The 20,559-nt window shown below is 43.1% G+C and overlaps 1 protein-coding gene and 1 long non-coding RNA gene across 3 annotated transcripts in view; one reads left to right on the forward strand and one right to left on the reverse strand.

The window, feature by feature from the left end:
• The window catches only part of LOC141088802 (uncharacterized), a 35,744-nt gene extending 27,329 nt beyond the window's left edge, over nucleotides 1-8,415 (forward strand). The window contains exon 2 of the long non-coding RNA XR_012232066.1: nucleotides 7,937-8,415. This is a non-coding gene — a long non-coding RNA (uncharacterized lncRNA). The remainder of the gene's footprint in view (nucleotides 1-7,936) is intronic.
• The window catches only part of FGD5 (FYVE, RhoGEF and PH domain containing 5), a 107,838-nt gene that overhangs the window by 19,759 nt on the left and 67,520 nt on the right, over nucleotides 1-20,559 (reverse strand). For both annotated transcript variants that reach the window (XM_073574979.1, XM_073574978.1), the window contains exons 6-10: nucleotides 11,465-11,616; nucleotides 8,214-8,370; nucleotides 7,985-8,072; nucleotides 3,930-3,980; nucleotides 1,129-1,187 (exon numbers count right to left, since the gene is read on the reverse strand). In XM_073574979.1, coding sequence (XP_073431080.1) covers nucleotides 1,129-1,187; nucleotides 3,930-3,980; nucleotides 7,985-8,072; nucleotides 8,214-8,370; nucleotides 11,465-11,616 — 507 coding nt within the window. The remainder of the gene's footprint in view (nucleotides 1-1,128; nucleotides 1,188-3,929; nucleotides 3,981-7,984; nucleotides 8,073-8,213; nucleotides 8,371-11,464; nucleotides 11,617-20,559) is intronic.

Genomic DNA, 20,559 nt, shown 5'->3' on the forward strand with positions numbered 1-20,559 from the left:
GGCAGTATACACCACTGAGTACAGCAGCAATAGGATCACAATAGAAAGTTCCTGCGCCCCTAGAGGTCGCTGCTGGTACTCCACTGTACAGTATTTAGGAGATTCCAGGCACCTGCTATTACCTCTGCCAGTTACCACCACTTGGGGGCGATCTCCATACAGAGAGATATTTGTGCAATTAGCAAAAAGACATAACCATATTTCTTAACCCTAGAATCCCATCATTGGATTTCATTAAAAATGTTGAACCATTTGGCTTTTACAGAATCTATATTTCCTGTTGAGTCAACTTTGATGCTGTCTGTGGTGATAAACCAGCTGCTGGTCAGACCTAAGAAGGAGCTCACTGACAGATTCTCAGTTAACTCTTTCTGCAGCCAGTGCAGCACAGAGGCTACAGAAGACGAACGGTGCAACAATATCAATGAAACTCAACTGCAAAAATGATTTTTAGCCAATAATACAAGTATGTAAGTGAAAAAAGAAGATTGTGCCCCAAGGTGGAGAAGACCGTTTTATAATATCTAGCGGACGCGCCGGTGGAGTGCGACGCATGGATCCGATATTCCCAGACGCTTCCGTCAGAATCGCTGCAGAAATGTTCTGCATCCGTCCCAGTGAGTGTGAACGTGTCCTAAAGGGGGCGGCAGTAAACTACGCGGGACGTCCGATATTTCGCCATTACGTCACGCTCAGATTTGGGAGAAGCGATGCCGCCGTCAGGTTTAGTAGATAAAGTCAATTCACAGTTGTATCTCATAAGAGCCGCTCACCCTCCCGACCACATCTGATGGACTTATTGATCTCGCCCCGTATCGACCTGCAATGAGAAAATGTCCAGATGGAGAAGAAAACTCTCCGGGCTCCCGCGGGGCCGACGTGTGCGCGGCCAGGAGATTTCTCAATGCTGACAAGTCGTCTCTGGAGAAAACGCAGACGATTAAAAGGTAAAAAGAAAGCAAAGACGTCATTAAAAAAAGGAGAAATGGAGGCGAGGAGAAAGACGAAAAATGGAACGACCTCCAAGGGTCCAGTTATCTGGAGTGTGACATGGCCACCTAGGGTGCTCTACGGCTGCCGGACCCCCAACATCCGCCATGGAAATAGAAGTTCTCCAGCGTGACTTACCCCGTGGCGCATGCTCTCAATGGCGCGATCTGCGACTTCAGAGACGATGAGCAGCGCGGCTGTAACAGAAGAGGAAGGACGACAATTACGGCTTACATATCAGTCTGCGCCCTGAACGCGGCGGACCCCCGCTGCCAGGTGTCAGGGTCCATACTTCAAACTTCACGCTCTTTCTACATTTAGGAGCCCCTTTCCCTATTGTTCGGGTTTATCGCCTCGTTCCATCAATTTTCATCACAGTCAATTGATTATGTGTCGGCGTGATGAAACAATTTTGCAGATTTTCCCCGTCTGCTTCTCTGCTCAATTCGGAGTTTGATAAATTGACTGCAACTAAATGTGCAGAGGAGTGCGGAGCGGCCGCCTGCGACTTCCCAAAGTGTGACATTGATGGAGAGACTCGGGCATTAATTAACCTCTATGACTGTCATCTGTATGGAGCCCTGCACCCAGGTAGCACATGTAATGTGTGGGACCTATAGGCACAGACTATATACCTGTATACACCTGTACATAATGCACCCTACAATGAGGAACGCACTGGGGCGCACGTCAGGAGCATTAGATTTCATTTCTTCCTCCATCCTCATTGCCCCAGTATATAACGACCCCCTGGTGTATAACGTCTAGCTCTGTTTCCACCCCCAGTGTATAAGGACTGGCCCTGTTTCCACCCCCAGTGTATAAGGTCTGGCCTTGTTTCCACCCCCAGTGTATAAGGTCTAGCCCTGTTTCCACCCCAGTGTATAACGTCTGGCCCTGTTTCCACCCCCAGTGTATAACATCTGGCTCTGTTTCCACCCCCCCAGTGTATAACGTCTGGCCCTGTTTCCACCCCCAGTGTATAACATCTGGCTCTGTTTCCACCCCCCAGTGTATAACATCTGGCCCTGTTTCCACCCCCAGTGTATAACATCTGGCTCTGTTTCCACCCCCCAGTGTATAACGTCTGGCCATGTTTCCACCCCCAGTGTATAAAGTCCGGCCCTGTTTCCATCCCTAGTGTATAAGGTCTGGCCCTGTTTCCACCCCCAGTGTATAACGTCTGGCCCTGTTTCCACCCCCAGTGTATAAAGTCCGGCCCTGTTTCCATCCCTAGTGTATAAGGTCTAGCCCTGTTTCCACCCCAGTGTATAACGTCTGGCCCTGTTTCCACCCCCAGTGTATAACATCTGGCTCTGATTCCACCCCCAGTGTATAACATCTGGCTCTGATTCCACCCCCCCAGTGTATAACGTCTGGCCCTGTTTCCACCCCCAGTGTATAACATCTGGCTCTGTTTCCACCCCCCAGTGTATAACGTCTGGCCCTGTTTCCACCCCCAGTGTATAACATCTGGCTCTGTTTCCACCCCCCAGTGTATAACGTCTGGCCCTGTTTCCACCCCCAGTGTATAACATCTGGCTCTGTTTCCACCCCCCAGTGTATAACGTCTGGCCCTGTTTCCACCCCCAGTGTATAAGGTCTGGCCCTGTTTCCACCCCCAGTGTATAACGTCTGGCCCTGTTTCCACCCCCAGTGTATAACGTCTGGCCCTGTTTCCACCCCCAGTGTATAACGGCTGGCCCTGTTTCCACCCCCAGTGTATAAAGTCCGGCCCTGTTTCCATCCCTAGTGTATAAGGTCTGGCCCTGTTTCCACCCCCAGTGTATAACGTCTGGCCCTGTTTCCACCCCCCGTGTATAACGTCTGGCCCTCTTTCCACCCCCAGTGTATAACGTCTGGCCCTCTTTCCACCCCCAGTGTATAACTTCTGGCCCGCTTTCCACCCCCAGTGTATAACGTCTGGCCCTGTTTCCACCCCCAGTGTATAACATCTGGCTCTGTTTCCACCCCCCAGTGTATAACGTCTGGCCCTGTTTCCACCCCCAGTGTATAACGTCTGGCCCTGTTTCCACCCCCAGTGTATAACGTCTGGCCCTGTTTCCACCCCCAGTGTATAACGTCTGGCTCTGTTTCCACCCCCAGTGTATAACGTCTGGCCCTGTTTCCACCCCCAGTGTATAACGTCTGGCTCTGTTTCCACCCCCAGTGTATAACGTCTGGCTCTGTTTCCACCCCCAGTGTATAACGTCTGGCTCTGTTTCCACCCCCAGTGTATAACGTCTGGCCCTGTTTCCACCCCCAGTGTATAACGTCTGGCCCTGTTTCCACCCCCAATGTATAACGTCTGGCTCTGTTTCCACCCCCAGTGTATAACGTCTGGCTCTGTTTCCACCCCCAGTGTATAACGTCTGGCCCTGTTTCCACCCCCAGTGTATAACGTCTGGCCCTGTTTCCACCCCCAGTGTATAACGTCTGGCCCTGTTTCCACCCCCAGTGTATAACGTCTGGCCCTGTTTCCACCCCCAGTGTATAATGTCTGGCTCTGTTTCCACCCCCAGTGTATAATGTCAGGGCCTTGCCCTCTCCCGGCATAAAACATACGACCCCCAGTATATAACCTCCAGCCCCCCGCCATGCCGTCTGCCTTTACTGACATATGACAGAGCGGCTGGAGGGGTGCAGAGCTCCCTGATACCAGCGCGGTCAGTACTGAGGAGCAGAAGGCAGAAAAGTCCCCACCGCTCTGCTGACCCCATAACTCCAGAGTCCAGACCTCTTCTGGTATCAGCACAGACATGGCACCCCTGCCAGGAGCTTTACAGGATGGGTGTCATCCGTACGTGCCTCTAACACTTCATACACAGAGAACAAAAAAGAAAATAAAACAAATAATAATAGTAATAAAAAAAGAAACGTTTACACAGAAATCGTTACTATGATACAAACATAGAATAAATAAATAATGTTTCGCCCACCCTGAGTGTCTTCATATTCCTCCAGATCAGGACACAGATTGTTGAGATAATCTGCCAGAAAGAAAGAAACGATTCAGTGTGAGAACGGCGAAAGGAGAAACGGATCTGCGCCTCTGTCTCCACCGTCCGCCATAGATACACGTGCGGACCCTATAGCGGCCATAAAGGGTCATTTGGACCCTGAGCTCCGGTGTCTGATCTGAGACACTAACAGCAAACACGTCATTGTGAAGAACTGCGAGACAAAGCTGCGTAATGAATTGTACGAGGATTATAGATTATATACAAAACTGGACAATTCCTTTAAGTAACGTTTTCAGTTCAGGCACGAAGCTCTACATAGTCACAGGAATTATTCTATCGTTTTATTAAAAATCGGGAGCATGACACCAATATGTCACAATGAGACGAGCCGCTCATAAATCTGCCCCCGACTCCGCACCGAGCTGATAATCTGATGGAACAATATTACATTTCTCAATTGTCTGAGGACGAGTGAGGGAGCGAAACCGCAGCTCAAGACACAGCTTTAAATTCATTACTGTCATAGACACAGGAGTCCCCGGGGCTGAGGAGCGGCGCTCAGAGGCACGGACGTCAGCGAGATTCATAAAGAACACACAACTTTATTACTAAAGTGATAATGATTTACCTTTATTAAAGTTGTATCTTGGTGGGTGACCGAGCGGGCAAAAGTAGCCACATTAGGGGGCAGTAGTATAATAGTTATATTCTTGTACATAGGGCGCAGTATTATAGTAGTTATATTCTTGTACATAGGGGGCAGTATTATAGTAGTTATATTCTTGTACATAGAGGGCAGTATTATAGTAGTTATATTCTTGTACATAGGGCGCAGTATTATAGTAGTTATATTCTTGTACATAGGGGGCAGTATTATAGTAGTTATATTCTTATATATAGGGGGCAGTATTATACTAGTTATATTCTTGTATATAGGGGGCAGTATTATAGTAGTTATATTCTTATACATAGGGGCAGTATTATAGTAGTTATATTCTTGTACATAGGAGCAGTATTATAGTAGTTATATTCTTGTACATAGGGAGCAGTATTATAGTAGTTATATTCTTGTATATAGGAGCAGTATTATAGTAGTTATATTCTTGTACATAGGAGCAGTATTATAGTAGTTATATTCTTGTATATAGGGGGCAGTATTATAGTAGTTATATTCTTGTATATAGGGGGCAGTATTATAGTAGTTATATTCTTGTACATAAGGGAAGTATTATAGTAGTTATATTCTTGTACATAAGGGAAGTATTATAGTAGTTATATTCTTGTACATAGGGGCAGTATTATAGTAGTTATATTCTTGTACATAGGAGCAGTATTATAGAAGTTATATTCTTGTACATAGGGACAGTATTATAGTAGTTATATTCTTGTACATAGGGGCAGTATTATAGTAGTTATATTCTTGTACATAAGGGAAGTATTATAGTAGTTATATTCTTGTACATAGGGGCAGTATTATAGTAGTTATATTCTTGTACATAGGAGCAGTATTATAGAAGTTATATTCTTGTACATAGGGACAGTATTATAGTAGTTATATTCTTGTACATAGGGGCAGTATTATAGTAGTTATATTCTTGTATATAGGGGGCAGTATTATAGTAGTTATATTCTTGTATATAGGGGGCAGTATTATAGTAGTTATATTCTTGTACATAGGAGCAGTATTATAGTAGTTATATTCTTGTACATAGGGACAGTATTATAGTAGTTATATTCTTGTACATAGGAGCAGTATTATAGTAGTTATATTCTTGTACATAGGGACAGTATTATAGTAGTTATATTCTTGTACATAGGGGCAGTATTATAGTAGTTATATTCTTGTATATAGGGAGCAGTATTATAGTAGTTATATTCTTGTATATAGGGGGCAGTATTATAGTAGTTATATTCTTGTACATAGGAGCAGTATTATAGTAGTTATATTCTTGTACATAGGGACAGTATTATAGTAGTTATATTCTTGTACATAGGGGCAGTATTATAGTAGTTATATTCTTGTACATAGGGGCAGTATTATAGTAGTTATATTCTTGTACATAGGAGCAGTATTATAGTAGTTATATTCTTGTACATAGGGACAGTATTATAGTAGTTATATTCTTGTACATAGGGGCAGTATTATAGTAGTTATATTCTTGTATATAGGGGGCAGTATTATAGTAGTTATATTCTTGTACATAGGAGCAGTATTATAGTAGTTATATTCTTGTACATAGGGACAGTATTATAGTAGTTATATTCTTGTACATAGGGGCAGTATTATAGTAGTTATATTCTTGTATATAGGGAGCAGTATTATAGTAGTTATATTCTTGTATATAGGGGGCAGTATTATAGTAGTTATATTCTTGTACATAGGAGCAGTATTATAGTAGTTATATTCTTGTACATAGGGACAGTATTATAGTAGTTATATTCTTGTACATAGGAGCAGTATTATAGTAGTGATATTCTTGTACATAGGAGCAGTATTATAGTAGTTATATTCTTGTATATAGGGAGCAGTATTATAGTAGTTATATTCTTGTATATAGGGACAGTATTATAGTAGTTATATTCTTGTACATAGGAGCAGTATTATAGTAGTTATATTCTTGTATATAGGGAGCAGTATTATAGTAGTTATATTCTTGTACATAGGGACAGTATTATAGTAGTTATATTCTTGTACATAGGAGCAGTATTATAGTAGTTATATTCTTGTACATAGGAGCAGTATTATAGTAGTTATATTCTTGTATATAGGGAGCAGTATTATAGTAGTTATATTCTTGTATATAGGGGGCAGTATTATAGTAGTTATATTCTTGTACATAGGAGCAGTATTATAGTAGTTATATTCTTGTACATAGGGACAGTATTATAGTAGTTATATTCTTGTACATAGGAGCAGTATTATAGTAGTTATATTCTTGTATATAGGGGGCAGTATTATAGTAGTTATATTCTTGTACATAGGAGCAGTATTATAGTAGTTATATTCTTGTACATAGGGACAGTATTATAGTAGTTATATTCTTGTACATAGGAGCAGTATTATAGTAGTTATATTCTTGTACATAGGGGGCAGTATTATAGTAGTTATATTCTTGTACATAGGGGCAGTATTATAGTAGTTATATTCTTGTATATAGGGAGCAGTATTATAGTAGTTATATTCTTGTATATAGGGGGCAGTATTATAGTAGTTATATTCTTGTACATAGGAGCAGTATTATAGTAGTTATATTCTTGTACATAGGGACAGTATTATAGTAGTTATATTCTTGTACATAGGGGCAGTATTATAGTAGTTATATTCTTGTACATAGGGGCAGTATTATAGTAGTTATATTCTTGTACATAGGGGGCAGTATTATAGTATATTCTTGTACATAGGGGCAGTATTATAGTAATTATATTCTTGTACATGGGGACAGTATTTTAATTACATTCTGTTTCCATTTTTAATTATCTGCAAAAAAAAAAAAAAGACTGATGACTTAGAGGAGATAAGGGCAGAAAACCCCTGTCCTAATGTTGCACTATGGCAGCAGTAACTATACTCCGCAGTTTTACGGGAAGTAAATTAATACTACACAGCGTTGCTAAAGATGAGGAGACGTTCTCAATGACTGCAAATATAATAAAAAAAAGTTAAGACCATAAAAAAATCCATGTGCAGTCAGAGACCAGGAATTTGGAAGAATTTCATTTTGTGGATCCGCTGGGATCGCTCTGGCAGCCGGACGCTGTGGTCATTTTTCTTGGGTACAGAGGTGTCAGCTCTGCGGTGTGGATATAATGTTACTGAACAGATGAAAAGTTCACCTATATAAAGGTAATAAAATCTTTCTCAAACTACTCACACAGCATTAAACTTAAAAGGTGTGTATATTTTCGCAATACATATAAAATAAAACAGTACAGCAAATAGTGCAGAGTAAAAATCTTTTCCGTTTTTTTTGTTTTGTCTACAGTTTAATATTTAAGACGCAGCGGAGAATACAAGACTGCTGGAAAGTTACCTGTGAGGATCATGTGATACTGGAAGATTCTCTGCACCACTTTCACCAGCTCATGTTTAACACTCGACTGTCCACGCTGGAAGTTTCTCTGTGCTCCACAATAAAGAACAAAAAACGACGAGCGCCAGTATTAATGTCTGTGCGTGTATGAAAGCCACTATAACACCGCCATTACTATCACAGCCTGCTACGCGGAATGAGGCCAATAACTGGTTCTGCTGGAACTGACCTCAAAGTCTCTGATGACGGCCGTGACCTGGGGGGTCTTCAGGTTACAATCTTCAAGGGCAGATATTGTTTTATCAAAGGCGACAATAAAGGCCGTATGATGCTGGAATTTGGATTCTCGGCTTAAAAACACATCTGTAATTTTTTGGTTTTCCTCCCTTTGAAAAAGAAATATATATAAGGATTACAAATATAAGTAATAATACATTTTATTTCTATAGCGCCGACATATTCCGCAGCACTTTACATTTCAGAGGGGATTTGTACAGACAATAGACATTACAGCATAACAATAATCACATAGATCATAACAGATACCAAGAGGAATGAGGGCCCTGCTCGCAAGCTTACAGTCTATGAGGAAAGAGGGGAGACACGAAAGGTGGGTGGTAACAGTTCTCCTGATTGTATGGACCAGCCATAATGTTAAGTGTGTAACAGTACAGACACAGAGGGCTAATGGCTGCATAAAGCATGTGGGAACATGATGCGGGGAACCTGGTTATGGTAAAACTTTTGGCTGTGCCACACAGGGATAGATTAGGTTAATGTGTTGAGGCGATAGGCCAGTCTGAATAAACGCGTTTTTAGGACACGCTTAAAATTGTGGGGATTGGGGACTAATCGTATTGACCTGGGAAGTGCATTCCAAAGAATTGTCGCAGCACGTGTAAAGTCTTGAAGACGGGAGTGGGAGGTTCTGACTATTGAGGATACTAATCTCAGGTCATCAGCAGAACGGAGGGCGCGGGTAGGGTGGTATACTGAAACAAGGGAGGAGATGTAGGGTGGTGCTGAGCCATGGAGGGCTTTTTGGGTGAGGGTGATAAGTTTGTACTGGATTCTGGAGTGGATGGGTAGCCAGTGTAATGACTGGCACAAGGTAGAGGCATCGGTGTAACGATTGGCGAGGAATATGATCCTGGCTGCAGCATTCAGGACAGACTGGAGAGGGGAGAGTTTGGTAAGAGGGAGACCGATTAGAAGAGAGTTACAATAGTCGAGACGAGAATGAATAAGAGAAACGGTAAGAGTTTTTGCAGAGTCAAAAGTAAGAAAAGGTCGAATTCTAGAAATGTTTTTGAGGTGCAGATGACAAGAGCGAGCCAGTGATCGAATGTGGGGGGCAAAGGAAAGCTCGGAATCAAGTATGACCCCAAGACAGCGGGCCTGTTGCTGGGGAGTAATAGTGGAACCACACACGGAAATAGCAATGTCGGGTATAGGTACATTAGTAGAGGGAGGAAACACAAGGAGTTCAGTCTTTGACAGCTTCAGTTTCAGATATAGTGAGGACATGATGTTAGACACAGCGTTTAGACAATCGCCGGTGTTTTCTAGAAAGGCTGGCGTGATGTCAGGAGAAGAAGCGTATAATTGGGTGTCGTCAGCATAGAGATGGTCCTGGAACCCAAATCTACTGATTGTTTGACCAATAGGGGCAGTGTACAAGGAGAAGAGGAGGGGGCCTAGGACTGATCCTTGATGAACCCCAACAGTATATAACAGGAATATAAACAGCTGTACTGATCCTGAGTGACATCCTGCATTATCCTCCAGAGCTGCACTCACTATTCTGCTGGTGCAGTCACTGTGTACATACATTACATTACTGATCCTGAGTTACATCCTGTACCCCAGAGCTGCATTCACTATTCTGCTGGTGCAGTCACTGTGTACATACATTACATTACTGATCCTGAGTGACATCCTGTATTATACTCCAGAGCTGCACTCACTATTCTGCTGGTGCAGTCACTGTGTACATACATTACATTACTGATCCTGAGTTACATCATGCATTATACTCCAGAGCTGCACTCACTATTCTGCTGGTGCAGTCACTGTGTACATACATTACTGATCCTGAGTTACATCCTGTATTATATTCCAGAGCTGCACTCACTATTCTGCTGGTGCAGTCACTGTGCACATACATTACATTACTGATCCTGAGTTACATCCTGTATTATACCCCAGAGCTGCACTCACTATTCTGCAGGTGCAGTCACTGTGTACATACATTACTGATCCTGAGTTACATCCTGTATTATATTCCAGAGCTGCACTCACTATTCTGCAGGTGCAGTCACTGTGTACATACATTACTGATCCTGAGTTACATCCTGTATTATATTCCAGAGCTGCACTCACTATTCTGCAGGTGCAGTCACTGTGTACATACATTACTGATCCTGAGTTACATCCTGTATTATACTAGCTGCACTCACTATTCTGCAGGTGCAGTCACTGTGTACATACATTACTGATCCTGAGTTACATCCTGTATTATACTCCAGAGCTGCACTCACTATTCTGCTGGTGCAGTCACTGTGCACATACATTACATTACTGATCCTGAGTTACATCCTGTATTATACCCCAGAGCTGCACTCACTATTCTGCAGGTGCAGTCACTGTGCACATACATTACATTACTGATCCTGAGTTACATCCTGTATTATATTCCAGAGCTGCACTCACTATTCTGCAGGTGCAGTCACTGTGTACATACATTACTGATCCTGAGTTACATCCTGTATTATACTCCAGAGCTGCACTCACTATTCTGCAGGTGCAGTCACTGTGTACATACATTACTGATCCTGAGTTACATCCTGTATTATACTCCAGAGCTGCACTCACTATTCTGCTGGTGCAGTCACTGTGCACATACATTACATTACTGATCCTGAGTTACATCCTGTATTATACCCCAGAGCTGCACTCACTATTCTGCAGGTGCAGTCACTGTGTACATACATTACTGATCCTGAGTTACATCCTGTATTATACTCCAGAGCTGCACTCACTATTCTGCTGGTGCAGTCACTGTGCACATACATTACATTACTGATCCTGAGTTACATCCTGTATTATACCCCAGAGCTGCACTCACTATTCTGCTGGTGCAGTCACTGTGTACATACATTACTGATCCTGAGTTATCTCCTGTATTATACTCCAGAGCTGCACTCACTATTCTGCTGGTGCAGTCACTGTGTACATACATTACATTACTGATCCTGAGTTGCCTCTTGTATTATATCTGATGTAGGCGCTAGGTTCACATCTGGCAATAAGATTACTGATTAAGCAACAACCAGCAGATTAGTGAGCGCTGCTCTGGAGTATAAATAGACACTTTCTCCTGGCCAATATGATATAAGTAATGTAAAGTTTTTGCAAAGTTCCTTAGTGTGATTCTTTCAGTGATCCAGGTTTGTGGAGTTCCTCCTCTTTCAGACCCACCAATGCTTTAATCTCTCTTCCAGCTCCTGCAGAACCTCTTCATGTAGCAGGTAGACGTCCAGCAGCTGGCTCAGTCCATGCCGCAGCCTCAGCTCTTCCTCCTCGTCTTCCTCCTCACTGCCGAGCACCCTGAGCATGGATGCATGGAATTGCTGGAAGAAAAACAAGGTGAGTTATTACTCCTAGTGTCTGTAATGTGCCTCACACCACATAGGAGGCGCCAGCGGTCTTCTGCCTCCGGACGCCATCTGTAAAGTGCATTTCCTAATATACAGAAGGTATTAAACCAGAGCGACCCAACAATGTGGAGCCGACACCTCTCAGATTCTTCTATCTGTGCGATTAGAAAAACTCCAAGGGCCAAGACCCCGAGGTGGAAGGAGCTGGAGGTGTGTAAAGTGGGCAACCAGGGTTTGTGCCCCAAGGGCAGGGGGCAAGGTGTTTTAGATCATTTTTAGGAATCCTGGCTAAGACTCTGCCAAGTGCACATGTATTCTCCTAAAGGAAAGGGATAAGTGGCTGCCGGACGCTGCTGATCTTCCAGGAAAAAGTGCAAAAATCCAACTTACTCCATCAGATCCGGTTTATTCATAGACTATCAGGGGCAGCAACAAGCATGGCTGCTCCGGTACTAAGAATGTTGTCGCCACCACAATTTGTGTCCATTTTGGCGGTGCCATCGTCCTGCATTGCGCCGCGCAGTCTGTACAGCGACCGTCGCCGCTCTTCACCCTCCTAGTTCAGAACAGAGCAGAGCGGGCACCTAATCTGCTGAAGAAATCTATAAAGCCTTAACTGGCAGAACACGAAAAAGCTGACAAATCCCCCCCGAGGCGCGTCGGGTGCAAAGCGTGTAAAGACGTTTTATCTGCATGGAGGATCCTCGCTTACAGGCTGACGAGACTACATCATAAGAGAAAGAGCTGCGCAGTGTAAAGGGAAGACCCGAGCAACCGCAGCAACGACAACGCACCGGCTCCCCGAATCTTCAGTCAATTGGAAAATGAAGGTACTTTCCCTTTAAAATTCACAGCTGCAGCAAGAAACCATGTAACCTGCTACAAGAGACATTGCAACCTGCTACAAAGAGACGTTGTAACTGCTACAAGAGGTATTGTAACCTGCTACAAGAGATGTTGTAACTGCTACAAGAGGTATTGTAACCTGCTACAAGAGATGTTGTAACCTGCTACAAGAGATGTTGTAACCTGCTACAAGAGACATTGTAACCTACTATTAGAGACATTATAACCTACTACAAGAGACATTGTAACCTGCTACAAAGAGACGTTGTAACTGCTACAAGAGGTATTGTAACCTGCTACAAAGAGACGTTGTAACTGCTACAAGAGGTATTGTAACCTGCTACAAGAGATGTTGTAACCTGCTACAAGAGATGTTGTAACCTGCTACAAGAGACGTTGTAACCTACTATTAGAGACATTATAACCTACTACAAGAGACATTGTAACCTGCTACAATATTGTAACCTGCTACAAGAGACATTGTAACCTGCTACAAAAAACGTTGTAACCTCCTACAAGAAACCATGTAACCTGCCACAAGAGACATTGTAACCTGCCACAAGAGACGTTGTAACCTGCTACAAGAGACATTGTAACCTGCTACAAAAAACGTTGTAACCTCCTACAAGAAACCATGTAACCTGCCACAAGAGACATTGTAACCTGCCACAAGAGACGTTGTAACCTGCTACAAGAGACATTGTAACCTGCTACAATAGATATTGTAACCTGCTACAAGAGACATTGTAACCTGCCACAAGAGACGTTGTAACCTGCTACAAGAGATGTTGTAATCTGCTACAAGAGACATTGTAACCTGCTACAAGAAACCATGTAACCTGCCACAAGAGACGTTGTAACCTGCCACAAGAGACGTTGTAACCTGCCACAAGAGACATTGTAACCTGCTACAAGAGATATTGTAACCTGCTACAAGAGACGTTGTAATCTGCCACAAGAGACGTTGTAACCTGCTACAAGAGACATTGTAACCTGCTACAAAAGACGTTGTAACCTGCTACAAGAGACATTGTAACCTACTATTAGAGACATTATAACCTACTACAAGAGACGTAACCTGCTACAATAGATATTGTAACCTGCTACAAGAGACATTGTAACCTGCTACAAGAGACATTGTAACCTGCTACAAGAAACGTTGTAACCTGCTACAAGAGACGATGTAACCTCCTACAAGAAACCATGTAACCTGCCACAAGAGACATTGTAACCTGCCACAAGAGACATTATAACCTACTACAAGAGACATTGTAACCTGCTACAATAGATATTGTAACCTGCTACAAGAGACATTGTAACCTGCCACAAGAGACGTTGTAACCTGCTACAAGAGATGTTGCAATCTGCTACAAGAGACATTGTAACCTGCTACAAGAAACCATGTAACCTGCCACAAGAGACGTTGTAACCTGCCACAAGAGACGTTGTAATCTGCCACAAGAGACATTGTAACCTGCTACAAGAGACATTGTAACCTGCTACAAGAGACATTGTAACCTGCTACAAGAAACCATGTAACCTGCTACAAGAGACATTGTAACCTGCTACAAGAAACCATGTAACCTGCTACAAGAGACATTGTAACCTGCTACAAGAAACCATGTAACCTGCTACAAGAGACATTGTAACCTGCTACAAGAAACCATGTAACCTGCTACAAGAGACATTGTAACCTATTTCCTCTTATTTGTAAATAGAGTTTAATAACAATAAATAGCAACTTTCTTACTAAGCCTTTGTCGCTTTCCTCATTTTCCAGACCTCTGCTTGCTGTCGGTGAATGCTAACATTCTTATTTGCATCTAGAGGCTCGATTAATCCAAACCTTATACTTTTCACAGCTGAAAGTTTGTTACAATTACATCCAATCTACAGTCAGCAGCTGAACTCTCCCTTTTGTCCTGATAGAATTTTACAATGTATCAATCTCACAGATGATTGTCTAAACTGGATGCAACTGTAACAAACCCTCAGCTGTGAAAAGAATTTGGTCTGCGCAGGTTGGAAAAAGTGTCATATAGAATTGCGCTGCAGCCATGTAATCCATCTTCTATGTTAGCACATCCCTACATTCAATGAGGGCATGCTGAGACCTGTAGTACTTAGTGATCTTTCTACATCGCCATATACAAAGAATTAAGGTATTAGACAATTATTCCGTGACCAGGAACAGCCCAATGTCCTAAATACGGATTCTCTAAAATCGCCCGGACGGTCGGAAACGTCACATGAGCGGCAGGAATTCAGGAAGCGTCCGTCCTTCCTGCCTTACATCGCTCTGTTCTTCTCGTGCAATGCAAGGTGGGGACCGGGAATAATGTCACCCTGAAACTTGGCGACCTTCATGTTGACTTCACGCATAGTTATTCCGGGAATATAGTGAGATTGGCGCAGGGGTGACCTTTGACCCCTACCAAAAAGAAATATTAATGGGAAAGTGTCTCCGGCTTTATTAGTATAGATCCACAATATCTGACGCTTTCAGGTCTAATGTCCCTGAGGATTCCCGGTCCAGGGGTCAAGTGAGAATCTGTGCGTCCTAATCAATCAGAAAGCGTAATTGGTTCCTGAATGTCCAATATCGTAAACAAAGAGGTTAAAGGCGACGCCGCAGGGTGACGACAGAATGGAGTCTGTGATGGACCCTCACCCTCATTCCTATTCACCTTAGAACATATGGGTGGTCGGACCGTCCGTACAATTCCACCATCCCGAGATTAGTCTGGACATAAGGAGATGGACCTATCCTCCCTTATATAAGGTAAGCACAGCCTATGAGGAAGGGGCCCTGAAAACCGGGCCCCTGAAAACCGGAGCCCCTCAAAACCGGAGCCCCTCCAAACCGGGGCCGATTCCAGTGCGGTTTGGTCTCCATCGGTGCGGCAACGTTAACAAATATTTGTAAACCATACAGGACACCAGGACTTTCCATTGTGGATGGGGTCAGGCAGGCTGCATTTTTGTCAAACCTCATAGGTTAGTGTTAAAACCCGCAAACCATTGGATAACCCTTTTAGGGTACATGCTGAGGGGCCCCACATTAAGGTGCTGGGAAAGAGGGGCTTTCTGCTATTTTTCCCTTTCTTGACCCATAGGTTAATTTCCCCACACTGTTGCCAGTAACGCAGTTCCTCAGGGGAGGGGAGTTCGCTACAGAATCCGACCAATCACCACTCAGAAACAAGACAAGACCACCCTGCCTGGGACCTCTGCCTCCCAGGGCCCATCAGCCTCTGGTATGAAGAAGAAACAAAAACTATTACTAAAAAAAAATATTTAAGAAAACAAATTTAACACAATAACCTGTTAGAAATAATACAACATTTTCCGATGATACATTTCCTTTTAAGGCGGATTTCTCCTTTAAGTACTTTAAGGCGGCGATAAAAGGGAAGAGTTAAATCAGCAGAAAAAAAAAATTGTCCTCATGATAAAAGCAGTTAGGGGAATAATAAAGGCAGTTAGCGGAGCGGTTACGGGAGTGTGCGGCGGATTTATAGGATCAGTTAACAGAACACCTATTTTCAACGTATTTAATTATTTAATTGATCTGATTATATCCAGCGGCAACGAGGAAACTGCAAGAAGAATTCCAATAATTACCCCTGGGCGCACGGCCATAGATGCAATGTTATCTGGGGTACGACCACGAGCCTCCTCTGTGATGGTCGACCCTCTAATATCATAAAGTGAATTTAATTCAGTTCTTCAATGCAAGGAGTGACTCTCCTCTATTCTATAGAGTCATTACACACAGAGTGATCTATTTCACGTGTTTATTTCTGGTAATGTTGATGATTACGGCTTACAGCCAATGAGAACCCAAAAGTCATTATCTCAGTAAATTAGAATACTTTATAACACCAGCTGGAAAAATGATTGTAAAATCTGAAATGTTGTCCTACTGAAATGTCTGTTCAGTAATTGCACTCAATACTTGGTCGGGATCCTTTTGCATCAATTACTGCATCAATGCGGTGTGGCATGGAGGCGATCAGCCTGTGGCAGTGCTGAGGGGTTATGGAAGCCCAGGTTGCTTTGATAGCAGCCTTCAGCTCGTCTGCATTGTTGGGTCTGGTGTCTCTCGTCTTCCTCTTGACAATACTCCATAGATTCTCTATGGGGTTACGGTCAGGCGAGTTTGCTGCCAATCAAGCCCAGTGATACTGTTGTGTGTACTCCAGGTGTTGGTACTTTTGGCAGTGTGGACAGGGGCCAAGTCCTGCTGGAGAATGACATTTCCATCTCCATAAAGCTTGTCGGCAGAGGGAAGCATGAAGAGCTCTAAAATGTCCTGGTAGACGGCTGCGCTGACTTTGGTCTTGATAAAACACCGTGGACCTACACCAGCAGATGACATGGCTCCCCAAACCATCACTGAGGGTGGAGACTTCACACCAGACCTCCAGCAGCTTGGATTGTGGCCTCTCCACTCTTCCTCCAGACTCTGGGACCGCGATTTCCAAATAAAATGCAAAATTTACTTTCATCTGAAAACAACACCTTGGACCACTGACAACAGTCCAGCTCTTTTCTCCTTGGCCCAGGTAAGACGCTTCTGGCGTTGTCTGTTGGTCATGAGTGGCTGACACAAGGAATGTGACACTTGTAGCCCATGTCCTGGATACGTCTGTGTGTGGTGTGAAGCAATGACTCCAGCAGCAGTCCACTCCTTGTGAATCTCCCCCACATTACTTTCTTAACAATCCTTTCCAGGCTGCGGTTATCCCGGTCGCTTGTGCACCTTTTTCTACCACACTTTTTCCTTCCACTCCACTTTCCATTAATATTCATGGATACAGCAATCTGTGAACAGCCGGCTTCTCTAGCAATGACCGTTTGTGGCTTCCCCTCCTTGTGGAGAGTGTCAGTGACTGCCTTCTGGACATCTGTCAGGTCAGCAGTCTTCCCCATGATTATGGAGCTACTGAAACAGACTAAGGGACCTTTATCTATTATCTATCCATCCATCCATACATTGCATGCAGCATATGACACATATTTGAGATTTCTCATTCTCCCCCTAATCTAGACCAAGTGTAGAATACCATTGATCTCCTGGAGCCCCCAGACCAATTACTCTAAAGTTGGCTGAACCCCCAAGGAATGGGTGGTCTCGGCCTCAGTCTTATGTACGTGGGAGATTCTGACTCATATGACGTCTGGGGAAATAAGGATCTGACATGTATGATTTCAGACTGCTGCTCCTTTTCTTCACCAGTAGACAAGTTTCCAGCAGACTGTGCGCTCCAGTATATGGAGGAGACGAGAGACATGACTGCTGTCTCGTGTGTGGGGGGCTATAAACATGATCCCAGTTTCCCAAAGTGTTGTATTCGGTCAGCCATTACCTCTCGCTCCAATAGAAGAACCCAGATAGTAATTTCATTGAAGACTGGACTGAATTATCCAAAACATCGGAAACATCCTCCAGTTAAAGGGCCAGCGACCGAAAGATGAATGATCAGCGTAGATAATGTTCATCCTGTGATTATACAGGACAACGGAAGCCCTAACCTGCGACACACAACGCTCACACCAAGCCCGTCACCCTCACAATGGCAGCACGAAGGTGAAAATTAAGTGTCGCACTTATCAACCCATCACATCGTACTAAAAATGTCTCCAACCAATGCTCTACATATAATTATCTAAGCGCAGTAACCACAGAACAAGAACAAACAAACTGATGCTCCAACTGCACAAAATCAAGGGGATGTCTACTTATAGTCACCACTGTGTACATAATTAATGATCCCGAGCTGCCGCCTGTATTATACTCCAGAGCTGCACTCTCTATTCTGCTGGTGGAGTCACTGTGTACATAATTAATGATCCTGAGTTACATCCTGTATTATACTCCAGAGCTGCACTCACAATTCTGCTGGTGCAGTCACTGTGTATATACATTACATTACAGATCCTGAGTTACATCCTGTATTATACTCCAGAGCTGCACTCACTATTCTGCTGGTGCAGTCACTGTGTACATACATTACAGTACTGATCCTGAGTTACCTCCTGTATTATACTCCAGAGCTGCACTCACTATTCTGCTGGTGCAGTCACTGTGTACATACATTGCATTACTGATCCTGAGTTACATCCTGTATTATACTCCGGAGCTGCACTCACCATTCTGCTGGTGCAGTCACTGTGTACATACATTACTGATCCTGAGTTACATCCTGTATTATGCTCCAGAGCTGCACTCACTATTCTGCACTTTCAGTTCTGAAATCTCCCCTTGTTCTCTCCAGATCTCTGTAGTTTGCTGATGCTTTGTACTTAGAAATAAGGTGTGAAAAAGTTTTCTAAAGCTTCTCCCAAAAAGGACAGATACAAGGACGTGTCCTCCGCTCTCCGCACATCAGTGTAGATGAGAAGGGACAGACAGGACCCTCATTTCCATCGATGTGACCAGTCGCCTGGATTCATGCCAAATCAGTGGCACCTCCAACCCCTCCGCCGCCATTCAGCTGAGACAGCCAGCATTGTGCTGCTCATGTCTGGTGCCCATAGGAAGGGCAGGGAGGGGATGTGGCGTTACCCCCAGTACCAGCCGCTGCCATATTTAGTATTTTGCTATATTCATTAACTGATTGATATCTGTAATCCCCACCCAATAACCCAACATCATACAAATTACCGGAATTTACACCACCCTCCAGTCACATCCAAAGCTGCATTAACACTGCGCTGGATTCCTACTATATCTCAGCTCTGAGTGGCAGAGAACCCTGCAGTTCACAGTCCCTGCTGGTTCAGTGTCTGTTCCAGACTCTGCTGTGTTACATTGTGGAAGATGTACTGTTTTCATCCATCACTGATCAGTACAGCAGTAGAAGGACATCTTCTGCAGCACCATAGAGCAGTATATGTTATAGTGGTACATATTATAGTGGTATATGTTATAGCGGTACATGTTATAGCGGTACATGTTATAGCGGTATATGTTATAGTGGTATATATTATAGCGGTACATGTTATAGCGGTACATATTATAGCAGTATATATTATAGCGGTACATATTATAGCGGTATATGTTATAGCGGTACATATTATAACGGTATATAATATAGTGGTACATATTATAGCGGTATATGTCATAACGGTACATATTATAGCAGTATATATTATAGCGGTACATATTATAGCGGTACATATTATAGCAGTATATATTATAGCGGTACATATTATAGCGGTACATATTATAGCGGTACATATTATAGCGGTATATGTTATAGCAGTATATATTATAGCAGTATATATTATAGCGGTACATATTATAGCGGTACATATTATAGCGGTATATGTTATAGTGGTATATGTTATAGCGGTACATATTATAGCAGTATATATTATAGCGGTGCATATTATAGCGGTATATGTTATAGCAGTACATGTTATAGCAGTACATGTTATAGCGGTACATGTTATAGCAGTACATGTTATAGCAGTACATATTTTAGCAGTATATGTTACAGCAGTATATGTTACAGTGGCATATATTATAGCGACATATGTTCTAGCAGTATATATTCTAGCGGTATATATTATAGTTGTATATGTTGTAACAGTATTTATTATAGCAGTATGTGTTATTGCAGTATATATTATGGCAGTATATGTTAAAGTTGTATATATTATAGCGGTATGTGTTATAGCAGTATATATTGCATGATAATACAATATTGACACTTTTTCCAGCAGCTTAATTTCGAACGCCGCTTTGGATGTGACTGGAGTATAAGAAATTATGGGAAGGTTCTTTCATAAGAAGAAAACTAAGACAATTGACATTATGTTCAGAAATGGAGCTAATCATTTGATTCTTCTCTCTTTTTATAGTTACTGCTTGCTGTCAGTGAATGGAAATAGTCTTCCGCAGCTGGACTCTGACCCCCAATCTCAGTGCTGTGGTTCTGTTATACTGACAGCCGTCACACGTCACTGGCACATTCATGTCGTCTTCATTACCATACGCAGCCGACGTTCCTCCACGTTGGGGTGTAATGACTGATTCGATTAGAGAGCCGAGGGCGAGAG

This window comes from Dendrobates tinctorius, unplaced genomic scaffold, assembly GCF_039654945.1.
Source record: "Dendrobates tinctorius isolate UK_male_01 unplaced genomic scaffold, ASM3965494v1 ptg000041l, whole genome shotgun sequence".
NCBI classification, from domain to species: Eukaryota; Metazoa; Chordata; class Amphibia; order Anura; family Dendrobatidae; genus Dendrobates; species Dendrobates tinctorius.